The 14,612-nt window shown below is 38.6% G+C and overlaps 1 protein-coding gene across 1 annotated transcript in view; it reads left to right on the forward strand.

Moving 5' to 3' along the window:
- Positions 1 to 14,612, forward strand: part of CNTNAP1 (contactin associated protein 1) — a 941,217-nt gene that overhangs the window by 375,579 nt on the left and 551,026 nt on the right. The window contains exon 4 of the mRNA XM_044054679.1: positions 12,082 to 12,229. Within this exon, the coding sequence (XP_043910614.1) occupies positions 12,082 to 12,229 (148 nt within the window). The remainder of the gene's footprint in view (positions 1 to 12,081; positions 12,230 to 14,612) is intronic.

Consider the following 14,612-nt stretch of genomic DNA (forward strand, 5'->3'; position numbering starts at 1 on the left):
GCTCCAAGAGTGTTCGCAAAGTGCCTATCTACCATCATAGATGATTGCAGGCTACAGGTTATCCACATTTTTCCATATTTAGACACCTTGCTTATCTTTGTAGATTCTTTTTCAAAGTATCAGAAATCTCTCACTTGGGTAAGAGATCTCCTACACAGGCTGGGATTCCATGATAACATTCAAAAGTCTTTTTTGACTCCATCAGACAGGATTGTGTTCCCGGGGTGTATGCTGAACACCTCAGTACATAAATCCTTTTTTCCACAGAAACAAATATATATATATTTATATAAATTTCATAGCTTTTCCAGTCAGGTTTTGGTCACTACAAGTGATACCTCATGATTATGTCATGGCATCCATGATTCTCATGATACCTCTTGCAAGACTCCACATGAGAATGACCGCAGTATCTGAAGTCTCATTGGTCCCACGACCACCACCATTTATCTTTTCAAATTACAGTTTAGGGGCCTGTAAAAAGAGAAAGTACTTTGTGGAGACATCAAATATCCCTGAATCCAGGTCTCCCATTCTCCCCTCTTGCTTCAAAGCAGTCAGTCATCACAGGGGAGCAGTTTCAAGGGAGATAAAAGGGCAAGGACTCTGGGAAAACAAAGACAGACCAAAGTACATAAACATAAAATAGACGCTAACTCTTAACTGCCTCTCAACTCTCTGAATCACCTGTGGTCCCTAGGACGTCTTCCAGTGATTACAGACAATACCACAGTGTTGTGGTACATAAACAAGCAAGGGAGAGACCAGATCTTACCTTTTATGCAGACTAGCCATGTTAGCTTGGGATATAGCTTTACAGCACAATCTCACTCTACAGGCTTCCTACATTCTGTCAGAGCAAAACTATGTGGCAGACAAGCTGAGCAGGACAAAAGCAGACATCCATGAATCAAAACTAGATCAGGGGGTCTTACAAAATTTAATTTATCTGTGGGGAGTTCCTCAAGTTGACCATTTCCCTCCTCACTGAACAATCAGCTGGCAAAATTCTGCTCTAGGACTCCATGCTAGAGGGCCTGGAAGACGGATACCTTTTCTTTAAAATCAACAAGAATGTTCTGGTATATTTTTCCACCCTTTCCATTGATATCCGGGGTATTTCTGAAGATTCAGAAAGCATCCCCCAAAATCATTTTGGTGACTTCCTTCTGTTCCAAACAACAGTGTTTTTCCCTTCTTTTGGAAATGACCAGTGGCAATTACCACAAGCTACCAGACAGACTGGAGCTACTCACACAAGAACAGAAGTGTTTGATACCTCCTGATCCCAAACAACCTCAACTGACTGCCTAGATGATAGGGTCTTAATACCTTTTAGGCACCTGTTTACTGAGAACATGCAGCGGATACTAATGGAAGCAAGAAAATCATATATATTAGCAAATGGAAAATGTTTTCTGATTGGTGTCTATAAAAATAACCAGCACCCATTTGGGTCTCATTTTGTCATATTTTAATGAGTTAATTTCCTATGCTCTGCTATCCTCCTACATCAAGGTTCATTTGTTGGTCATTTTAGCATGTCTGTCCATGGATCTCCCTCTTTTAATGCATTCTTGCATTCTCATCTCAGAATGTTTTTGAAAGGGGTTTTACAGAAGAGACTACCAAGAAACCGGTCGCTCTTCCTTGGGGTCTTAATTTTGTGTTAGAGCTACTAACACTTGCTCCAGCTAAACCAGCTGACCTGTATGACTTGAGGTTCTTAACATGGAAAACAATTTTGCTGATTGTTCTGACATCTATAAGAAGAGTATCTGAGTTGCAAGCTTATATCGTGGATGAATCTTCTCTCATTTTCTACAAGGACAGGGTTTCTTTGAGAACTAATCCTTCTTTTGTGTGAAACTATCCATCTTCTACTTTGTACTTTTGATATCCACAGACAACTTAGGTACCATTTTGACAGAACAAAATCATTCAGAACTTCCAATCAATTGTTCTTTTCTAGTGAAGGTAAGAAGAAAGGGCAACCTGTGTCAAAGCAAACTGTTGTCAAGAAGTGGTGTCAGGCTATTTGGTACTCCCACCACAAGAAAACTATTCCAGGCAGGGTCAAGGCTCATTCTACTGGGACCTTGGCTTCATATATGGTTTTCTGGAAAGGATGGGATTGTAGGAGTAGTCTAGAAACAACTTGGTCCTCAGTAAATACTTTATAAAGCACTAGAAGCTAGATGCCTTTTCCAGGTCTAGGTCAGGCTTTGCCTGGACCATTCGCCAGGGGCTACTGTTCCCTTCCCTTTTCACTTATTAGATATTATAAGCTATCGTAATTTACCCATATAGCTTAGCATATTGCAGCAGTGATCATATGAACAACTACTGGTTAGTTTATTTACTAAGTTGTACTTTATTTAACTTCAATAAGGAATGTATTACACAAAGTGTTAAACTCTGGCAGTACATCCTTCTCATCCAGGAATGACAGAGCAATGAGTTGTTAACTGATAGCTGAAACGTAACACATTTGCATAGAGTGGTGCCAATCCTAAAGAGTTCATCTTTCTTCATTCTGGCTGAATTGAAATAAACAGCGCATTGAAACAGCCCCATTTATATTGGTAGACATACTTTTGGTAGGGGATATTTTAAACTCGCAAATCACAAGTGGCCCTCGGCCAACAAATGGCGACTACTTATCAAGTTGAAGATCCATTGCCATAAATAACTGTAAGCCTTAGGAGACCTTCTAGACATGTTCCATAGTATTTTACAAATCCATGTATGATGTAGAGTTGGTGACAAATGGCATCTTTGGTTTAAAATATACTGTCAATCAGCCAAACAGTAGCTTTGCTGAGATGGGACAGATTTTGAATCACTACAAATTCACAAGTCATAACTTGAAATCAGAAACATTAAGGTTTTCTAAAGATATCTCCTGGCCTACTCTAGCTATGAGGTGCTTTCTTCTTATAGATTCACAAGTTCATAGGTGAGTACTAGGTTAGCTATTCTTGCAGGCCATTTTAAGCCTATTTAGTTTCCCTTTTTTGTGCTTGAATTAACCATTTACTTTGAGATTGGCCTTACCCATCCCATGATCAATAATTATATATTACCCCTAATGAGAATAACTGGGATCGTTCCACAGATAATTTGAGATAATTTATAAAGGTATATTATGTAATTTTTTTATTTATATTTATATAAATATATAATTTTAAATTATAATAATTTATCTCATGCACTTGCTGTAATAATGCCTTTCTGTTAGGCATTGCTACTGCACTGTCTAAAGACACTCCCACCATGACATTGTCTATTACCGGGCATAGTACGTGACAGGAAAAATCATGCTATCTTCTTTTGTTCAGCACACTCCACATACCTTTGTTCATCACCAGGGTCTGAATAAAGGTGATCAGCGACAGAGTTCCTCAGTTGTTCACCCTTCACAGTAGTCTCATTAATAGCATGACATTTGTACTTCTTTTTCAGTTTTAGGCAACAAGCCCAATATTTTCTTTCTTGTGTTTCTTTTCCAAATAATATATGTAACCATCTATTAGTGGGACTCCCCCCTTTATGAAACTGATGTTGAATACACATTTTCAAGGACACCTGGCATGGTACTCATCATTTCCCCCATAGTTGGGTGATATGTATCCTGCTGTACAATGGTGACTGCATTCTCTAGACTTATAGACTGCTGTTCAATCTGCTAGACTTCATCTTTGTAGCACTTCAGTTTTTTTTTTTAAAATTCTTACTTGTGGGTTCATTAATATGCTGTTGAACTATGTGGTAAGTCAACCTTTTTAGAAAGACCCATAAAATAAAAACATCAAGAAAGACCCAGCTAAGCTAAAGTCTTCACTGTCTAATACCTTAAACTTCTGGTAGTGGAGATCCCTGGATATATGTAAAAGACCCCTGAAAGACATACCTTTGTTTCAGCTACATGGCTTTTGAATGCCCATAGCTTTTAACCTTTTTTACATTTTAGTTATTACTGGTGTATTCAGGCCAATAAAGCCAAACCACACTAGCTGTAGACTTGCAATACCCTTTTGTAAGCTCATCAACCTCCACTACCAGAGATTTAACGTATTACACAATAAAGACTCCTGCTTATCTAAGAACAGTATTTTTGCAAGAAAGCAAGCCAACTTCACTCTCACCCCCCCTTTATATATACCAACTCTGAGGTTGCACAGTAACAAAGAAAGGGTATATTCCCAACCCTTACTGCAACTTAGTCTCATACAACTTCAACAGCCTGCATAACACAGACATCCCCAAATTTACCCAGCAAACCGCCAAATCTCCCCAGCAAGTATTACCTTCAGCCTTACTACAACTACCTCTAAACAGTAATACACCTTTTGCCAGCATTCATATTGTGCCAGCATTGACAGAATTACATGAAAAACAATAAATACCAGCAAAGGTGATGCAAAATGAATGAAAACAATACCATTGCACTATCACATATCCAGTATAAAACATAAGTGAAGTTAACTTGTCAAGATTGCACTAAAGAGAGTTTTCACATCCATGCATTCACTCTTTTTCAAATCATTACTAACTGGCTAACTAAATGCCGCGGTGGTATGACGGTAGCTTTCTTACCTCACAGCAAGAGGTTCTCCCGTTCGATTCTCGGCGTGGCTTGGGAGTGCCTTCTGTGCGGAGTTTGCATGTCCTCCCCGCAGTTGGGTAGCGTTTGAAAGACATGCGTGCATAAATGGGCGTGCCTTTGTTAAAGGTTGGGCGTCGAGCTGGCACCTCGGTGTTTCGTAAAAGTCTACTGCCAATCATTAGCAGACCAGAGTTCCACTGTGGCGACCCCTTACCGGGAAAAAGCTGAAAAGACAACTAACTGGCTAACTAGATGTGTAGTTGAGCATATTAGTTACACTCTTGTATGTATGTCTATATCAAATGACAATAATGATGCTAAGATTAGTGAAACTGGTCTGTCTTCATATTAGTTGCTACCTTAATAAAGTATTATAGATATATTTCTGAGGGCTCGAGATTTTTTAGAGTATTTACATTTGCTGTTTGGTGCAGGTTGAAGAATTTGGCGGTATATCGATGTAGCAAATTTCATTTGTGGTCAGCCATATTCCAAAGTACTGTGTATATTTTCCAGAGCTACCTAAATGAGCATTGATTTTTTTTTCACAAGAAAGCAGCTCCTCATTACTTAGGTGCACCTTTTCTTTTTTTGCGTCACCACAGACTTCTTCTTCTCACTTCCTCAGATCTGATGACAGACATGTGCATGTGACCAATAACTCAATCACTAACACCAAAATTACATTATTACACTGAAAAACTTGCTTTAAGAGCAAAAAAAAAATCATAATTAATTCCCTTTAAAGTACAGAGTGGCTGGTGGGAGTAGTACTGCCCGAAATGTATTTCATGAGTTGTCACCTAAAATATTTATTTCAATGGGAGAGTCCGTCCACAAGCTGAACATTGTTTTGAGGTTATATATTTCAGTTTTTGTGGAAAAATTGGTACCACTCATGAAAATACTATATAGATTTAGTACATTACCAGGATTATGTAGCAATAAACTGGAACTATCAGCAGCATTTTTCAGCTACAGGAGCTTATGTCAGAATGTGTGATTCTCCTTAGTTTATCATCGCCTCCTGCAAAGAGCTTAAACTTATCTACCTAATTTGCTGCCTTTTAAGTACAGAATGTTTGGAGAGAAGGATGGAATGATCAGCCAGACCAATATCTGATTAATATCTATGCTGTTACAGGTTAAGTTTTACTGTGTAGGAAAAACATTTTAATTAGGGAAGTAGAAATAGAATGCATGGTGATAGCAACTTATAACATGCATGTGTAAATTGTTTTCATGAGTTGTTTTCAGGAATGTGAAAACAAGTTGTGATGTCCCTACTCTGGTCCAGTAATCAAGGAGCCTCAATCCTCACCACTGACTCTGGTGGAGAATGTTCAGTTAGAACAAAAATGGATACACACAGTATTTTCAGATGCAGCTCTCTGCACCAAGCACAATTTCACTTAAGAGCACACAGGGAGTACACTCCAATCCTGGGGTTGGGTTTTCCTGTCCAGGCCCCAAATAAGACTCCACCTTTCTCTTTGCAGAAACCATTGCTCTGTGTCCCTGTTCCAAGTAACTGACATGTACTCTCCTTGAGATTTGATTTGCACTCGCGCACGAGCGCGCACACACACACACACACACACACACACACACACACACACACACACACACACACACACACACACACACACACACACCTGGGAATGGCTGGCACAGATTTACCAGTAATGCCCCCTCTTGCCCAGACTATAAGGTAGATTCACTGCCACCAGCCAGCTATTTTAAGGCTCTTACCAGGGTACCCAGTTACTCTTAGTAAAATGAATACCTGTACACATAGTAGTATTAACCCAGTGGCAAGACTTTCTTTCAGGAGCATGAAGCCCACATTTTCACCAAATAAATGCAATTACTCTCAAAGGTTAAATTATTTTCAAAAAGATCAGTCACAATGAAAGGTATGGATGTATTTAATAATATATCATAAAATAGAAAACATGGAAATACTGAATCTCTATTTACAATAAACACTAGAGTTTCAGTTCGCAGGAAATATAAAAAATAACACAGATGGAAAGAATTAAACAGATACAGAAAAACAATATTTAACTAGTCTTACCATTTTCCTAACTGACCGAAGAAATTACTATTCCCTACTTACTTGCTAGAGCAAGGCAAGATGAAATGGATGAGTGTCTTTGTTGTCAGTTCCAATAACAGATTGCTGAGTGTCACTATCACATCTCTCACTAATATCTAAATGCAATTTCAGAGTTGGCTAAAGAATGACATCACATCTGGATACCTGACTCTGTGGTTCCCACACTACCCCCCTGACTAGAAGCTGAACCAAGATCCAGCACTGATGTAGCACACATGTGTTAACATATTCAGTTACAACAGTGTAGTCTGATATAAATGCATATTTCTTTTCTGTAAAGCAGGAACCACTGTTGATACATTTTTTTACACATGCAACTTTACAAATAATTTTTTTAACACAAACATCTATGCAAATCAGTTTGATATACAAATGACATAAAATTCTTTACAAAACTCCAGCTAGCTATGCTGGCATATGTTAAACATGCACTGCCCTACTGTCTCTGGCATAGCTGGTGCTATCTCACATCATCACACAAGTTATTGTAACCATCACTACACAATCCTACAGATAATTCCGCTTGTATACTGGGTTTGACACTAAAGATGTAAGACGGAAACAACAATAACAATCAGACCAGGTAACAACCACTTCAACCATCTGGGATCTTTCATGGAGAATAGCCAACATTGTATTATGACATACCAGTAAGTAGAAGAGGAACCGAATGCAATAGTTTGCAACAGCGAAATATACTGATTTACAGTGCAAATAGTCTCTTAACTATATTTTCATACAAATAAAATAGATGTATAATACTGATACCAGCCAGTCTGACCTTACTGAAAGATTCACCCTTGCCTTCTTCATTTGGTAAAGTTTGGGATGTGTTCTAAACACAGAGTAGAAATACAAGTAGTAAGTTGTTTAGAAAATGATGAGAGATGATTAGATGCACATGTGCTGTCAAACTGAAATATTCATCACTTCCAGTGATAGGAGACTGAGTCCGTGAGATCATTAACCTTCTTCAGTTTCATCTGGCTTCTTTTCAAATGTTAGATGGCAGCTACACTATGAACAGTGAACTGTTGTAAATCTAATTTAAGGTTCACTCCACACGGATTTATGCTTATGCATATGTTAAAAAAAGATTTTAACTGTTGGTATGCTCATCTGATGAAGTTATAAGACAAAACTCGGTGAAAAAAGTTAAAGCGTTTGTGAGGATTTTATCTTTTTGTCAGTGTGGATGTTATCTTTTTGTCAGTGTGCTTTGGTGTCAACAATAAATCTTTCTTGACTGATATCCAGCCTGCCTTACCAGTGTCTTCTTGGATTTATTGGTCATTTTTTTAAAGCACTTTACCATTTTTTTCATTTTTACTAATAAATATTTCCATTTGTCCAGTCTTTGGCTCTTTTCATCAACATATTATCAGAACTTTTGTGATATACCTTTTGTGGTGGAAGCTCATTTTGGAGTAAAAGCTAGCAATGATTACTTAAAGCATACATAGTACATGGATATTATGCATGCACAAGGAATATAACTGCCAGTTATACTATTGATGCTTTAATTAGCATTGCATGCTACAAGTAGCCATCACTGTTTTAAGTCAGCATTATTGAAAGTTTTCCTTTATACAGACGCAGTAACTGGTTTTTAAGAATGTAATTGACAACCATGGAGTACCATTGCTTTAAGTACATAGACACAGAAGGTCATGTTTAAAGACGGCATCTAGGTTTAACAAAGAATTCTGAATCATTTAATATCAGTTTACAGTATAGTTGATTGGTGCACTGAATACCATGCTATGTAGAGCAAGAGTAATAAATTATAATTTAGTCATAGTGGCATAGCCCCATATTTGTGTACTGGGCATCTGTACTGCTAGTGTGTATAAAGGAGGCATGTTGGATTAAGATATACTCCAGAGTCACCCACCACATGTCTGACACTTTGTTTTATAATTATAATCCCCTTCATCCCCATTCTGACCATGCCTGAACTGTGGCATGCTCCCCGGCTCAGAAGCTGTATCAGTGCCATCAAGACAGAAATAATAACAGGTCCTCACTCATCCTCAGTCTTGCGTCTGGCACCCTCATGGCATAACTGTCTTCCCCATTTAATCTGCAGTCCTGTCCACAGAGCCATCCATGCCTACATACATCTGATGACCCCTTTGTATACCCATCCGTAGAAGGCACCATACTAAGTATAATCATGCTACTGGCATACATACTCCACCTGTCTTCACCAAATACCTCCATTACATTAGACAAAAGCACATACTAATAAATTATTTATAAAAAAAACTTGCTCAAGCTGCTCATTAACCTATTGCTGCATTAATATGGGGTTATTAAGCAACATAAGTATTTCTCAGCAGTACTAGTGCTGTGGTGTGATGAACAGGCTAGTATGTTTGGCAATTATAATGTCGTAATATCATTGGCAGGACACTGTTCTTTTGTCTCTCTTTTTCTCCCAGACAGCTAACCATCAGTTGACTCTAGTGCCTTTCCTTGATTGCCAGATCTATCTAACCCAGCTACCTCCCCCAGTGCTGCCCTGATTAGGGTTGGAGCCAGCGAGGAGCTTGAGGCATCCTTGAAAAGCATTACACTCCTGCTGCTGCTGCTGTGGGAGTATTTTTTTTCTGTTTATTTCCTCATCCTGTGCATGCCTGGTAACACCCCATGAATGACTCCTCACTTCCACAAGGGGCTGATAACAGCAGGATACTCCACCCATGCTCAAGTAACATTTTACAGTTATTTTCCTGTTCTCCACCAGGGAAACTGAAACTTAGCATGTGCTCCAAGTGTACCCCCAGTGTCAGTGCCTCAGGTACCCAAGACGCTAATCAAACCTAGGTCACTTGAGACATATTCAGGGTTTTATCACCCTATGCCATGGTGATGGCTAGTGCTTTATACCCTACCTGCTCATCCTGTTCTGTTCACAAGGGCCTCAGGACTCACACTTTTCTGGCACTGCAGGGACCACATGAATCTTCTATATGCAAATATTCCACTGTGTTTAACTGGCTTCTATTGTATGTCAATATCCAACTTAGTGAATCCTAAACACAGCAGGTATATCATATGCCCTCTGACAGGCTCTCTGTCACACACACACACACACACACACACACACACACACACACACACACACACACACACACACACACAGCACATTGATGAGCATAGTACTCAATGGTGATAGTTTGTGCTGTTTATTCCTATCCAGGGACATGTATTACTATGGATCACAGGTTAGTCCAATCCTTTCTACACAAAACACACACATATTTTCATCTTGTGCAAGGGTGCAAGGACTTTATGAATCCCAGCTGGAATTAGTACCTTTGTGTTGATGCTTATAACAGTCAGTGCAGTGTCTGGTAAATATGTTTTAATGTCATTCTCCATGTGATGTTAACAGGACTACAAGATAAGAGCAATTTTATTATGCATGATGGCACTTTTATAATTCTCTGTATGATACTGTAGTGATATTTGTACTTTTATCTATTTTGAGTCTTGTGAGAGTAATGCGATATTTCACTCATCAGGGAAAGGACTACACCTAAAGCCAATGTTAGAACAGCTCTTTATTCTTTTTGTTTGACTACATGCAGGCTAGTGGTTATTCATGTTTGCCATACTTTAAAATGGTTTTGAATAGGACATGAACTGGTAGTAGTACCCAGTGGTACAATGCCAAAACTGTCTTCTCTTTCATATGCTTGTCTGCCTACTCCATTAAGACAGTAAAAGCCTTTTCAACTGTTGATATTTTCAGGCAGTGCATTGCAGCAGTTTAATCACCCTTTCACTGAATCAGTTTTCCTGTTGTCATCTGTCGTACTGTGTATTGAGTTGTTTATGATATTGTTTGTCAACATTATCTTCACTGCAAACCTTCAGATAACACATTCCAACAAATCTGCATCACTAGCAGCTCTGTGAAGTTTCCTTATGTTCCACACCATCTGCTAAAACAATAAAGACCCAGCCAAGCAGCCGCATTTGATCTTTATAAGACAACTCCTTTAATCCCGTAGTATTTTAGCAGATTCACTTTGCATCCCTTCTTTTCTAATACTGTCACCTATTTATGGTGACCACATCATTATCGCGTATTCATGACTCTACCCTGCCAAAGTATTATACCAAGGACGTAGCAATGTTAAAATATAGAACTTCACCAGTATTTGTTGCAGTCTACTAACTTATGTGCTCTAGCCTCTAGCACATTACCTATTTATTTGCTACATTTTACTGACTGAGTTAAACAACTCTGTCAGCTGTACGCGGCATACAATGACAAGTCAGTCAAAGTTATGTATTTTACATATTATATAAAACCAACCTACATATATTAGCAGAAAACAAAGTTTGTTTCATTGCTTAGTAGGGTTTTATAATTATCACTTATAACAGTAGTCTGCAACAAGAGCTATTGTCATAATCTATAGGCAAGATAATATAATGAGATGTGGTAGTGAGCTATGAGTAGAAACTAGGACAATATACAGGAAGTAGCATTGTTTGTACCTGTGTATTCTTACCCTGACCAACCTCAAGAAGAAAAAAAAACTTGATTCTTGAGATTGAGCATATCACATAGATAGAATATGTTCCCTTTGTGTGCAGAACTGGGAGTTAAAACCGTATCTAATTTCTGCATTATATGCAGACTCAGTTAGAGGGTTGAAGGCTGAGTTTATCTGATTATTATACAGTAGGCTTCATTAAATGCAGAATGTGTGAGTGTTTTTCTCTCTCATAATCCATAAATCTTCATTACTGAGTGCCATGCCTCATTTGTTCCTCAGAGAGCTTTAAAAGTACCGTTTTTGTTTTTCTCGTGGCTGTAACTCAGCACATACCAGGGTTCAGTACTAATTCATCCCTGTCTGCACAACTACTGATGTAATCCACTGAATTTTTCACATCCTTTAAATGCATCTCTTTTCTCAGCACTGTACCCAGTTTATTGTAATCTGTGTTTGGAATATGTAATATATTATTACCAAGGTCACCTGCATTGAGTGCATGTCATGATTATGTTTAAAAAGCAGGAGATGTGAACTGAAATTTTACTCTAAGCCATTCCTTGGAACATATCATCTTAGGCACACAGGACAGTACCATTCGTTTCCTACTGCTGAGACAGATTATTACTTATCTTACTAGAAATCCAGGTACACCTGCAGCTTACTAGGGAGGCATGAACCTGTAGGAGTGAGCTGTGAAGTTATTGTGGGAAATGAGAGAATGGTACATTCTTTTCATTAATGTCTGGTGTCTTGCTTGCAATTAATATTATGTATACTGTACCTGTTTTGGTTTTGTTTTAGAAAAAATGTAAACTTAATGTACTTTTTGAAAGACATTTGCAGGGAATTTAAACACAGATGGAGTTGTGCATCACAGACTTTACTACCCGATTATCGCTCAGTACCTTCGTTTTGTTCCTGTTTCCTGGAACCCACAAGGAAAAATTGGTCTCAGAGTAGAAGCTTATGGCTGCTCATACAGTAAGTTTTCTGTCTTAGGTAATAAATTAGTTTTAAGTAATAAGTATTTGGTTAACATTTAAGTTCTGTATAGTGACTAGCATATAAGACTAAGTCTTAAATTCCTTCCTTCTCTCATGTCTGGATGCATGTAGACATCAATCTAGATTATTATTTGTCTATGTCTGATCGTTTCCTTTTCTGTTTTAAAATGGACATTAAAACTGAAATGTTCAAAAGAAACAGTTGGAAGAATGGAAGAGTACTCACTGCAATCTGAAAAATAATTTGAAAGAAGAAAGAGAAAGGCATTTTTTTGTTATAGTGATAGATATAACTAATTAAACTCAAGGAACTTTAAGGGCCTTTACAGTTAAGAATGTTTAGTAATTAGCAGGCCCACTGGTGTATGAGGTGGGTAGCCCACCTGTGCCACCATTGATCAAGGATCAGATGCCAGCCTGCTAGTGGGGTGGTAAGGACTTGGAAGTCATAGCCTGCTTTCATTACTTGGAGGGAGAGTGCGCAGACATTTGCCACATGGTTAGCCATGATGGAGACCAATGACTATTGCCAGGAAAATAATTTGTTGCTAGGCATGCAGCCCAGTTGAGGAACCTAGCCCAAAATCCCATTTGCTGCCAAGCACTGACTGGTGAATTGACTTGCAGTCATGCAGGTGGGGGTAGCATGAGCATGCCTCCCCATATGATATGTTCCATATTGGATTGATTGTGGAAGCTAGAGTTTTATGTCAAAAAAGCCTCTTTTATCAACATAGAAGAAAACTCCAGCAGACCCCACCCCACCTATGTCTATTATTACTTTGTTTATAAGTGGGTCAGATGGGTATAATAATTGAATATAGGCAGAAGGTTAGACATGTGAGAGTCATTTGAGGTAGGAAGACCAAACAGAGTGAGAAATAGTTAAGTACCCAAACTGCTTTAACCTGTCTTGATATCTATTCAGTAGTATGAAGCTGGCTGGTAAAGGCTGGTCTGTTACTAAACATAAGCAAAATAGACCACATATGTTGTATTTATGCTACAATGTGAATGCACTGCATGTAATAAGCAGCTAAAGGGCTAAGCAAGTATGGGAAAATTCGGGTCTATATTAGAAGCACAAAACTGCTTTTGAGCAAATACATAAAGAGCGGCACATATTCATCGAACTGCATTTAAGCGATTCGATGAATATGTCACAGGGTGCAAGGAGGTAGTTGGCCAACTACATGGAGTTGCCTTTTCTTCGCTATAGTGCGATCTCGGAGTTGGTATATTTAGTTAGGGGTTGTGGGGGGCACAGCCCCCCACATTGGGAGGAGTGGGGGGCAAAGTCCCCCACCTGATAATGGTTTTTAATTTTTATTTTTTCTGAACGGCCACATGAATTTTTTCCCTAGGAAAAAATTTGATTATGTGGCTGTTTGTTATTTATAGGTTTTGCATATTATGTGTCGACTTTTATGTAGTCGCACATATGCGCTTTCTTTGTTCTGATATAGACCCGGAAAACTCTACATGTACAGAAGGAGAAGACAGGGTGAGGGCACAGCAGATCCTCATACATGGTGGTGTGCAAGTATGTGCACAAGCAAAAGACAGGGTGAGGGCACAGCAGCTCCTCATGCATGGTCATGTGCAAGTATGTGCACAAGGAGAAGGCAGAGTGAGGGCATAGCAGGTCCTCATACATGATAGTGTGCAAGTATGTGCACATGGAGAAGGCAGGGTGAGGGAATAGTAGGTCCTCATACACGGTAGTGTGCAAGTATGTGCACAAGGAGAAGGCAGGGTGAGGGCATAGCAGGTCCTCATGCATAGTGGCGTGCAGTTATGTGCACAAGGAGAAGGCAGGGTGAGGGCACAGCAGATCCTCATGCATGGTGGCATGTATTTCAGTAGTTGCGAAGTGAGTTCTCTTATGCAGAAATTTCAAATGTCTAAACTTCTGTTGGAAGTTAAAGCAAAACAGCAGTGAAATAGCCGTAAATCCAAAAACTCCAAAAATGTAAAAATGAAAACAATAAAGGTACTGGAAACCACTGTAAGGAAAGTCTTTCTTTTATGCAAGTTTAAAAACTTTCGCCAACGGGCTTCTTCAGGTAACAGTGAATGGACAAACTAAAACATTTATAAAAGCATTTTAAGAATCATATGAGCATATCCAATTAATTAATTACACCTGTTCATGCAAATATCTAAGTATTGGTTTTAAAGTGAAAGGACCATTTAAACCAGGTGGTATGTGTGCTTTTATTCTCAATATCCAACACATCTCTTCATTCTCTGTTACCAACTTATCTTCACCAAGCAATGGCATATAAATTACTTTTAAAATCATACATTTTAAACTGAGTATTTCCTTTTTCTAAAACATGTTTATATAAGGAGTTGTT

The sequence above is a fragment of the Protopterus annectens genome, chromosome 13.part0, assembly GCF_019279795.1.
Source record: "Protopterus annectens isolate FY-2018-M chromosome 13.part0, PAN1.0, whole genome shotgun sequence".
Taxonomy (NCBI): Eukaryota; Metazoa; Chordata; order Ceratodontiformes; family Protopteridae; genus Protopterus; species Protopterus annectens.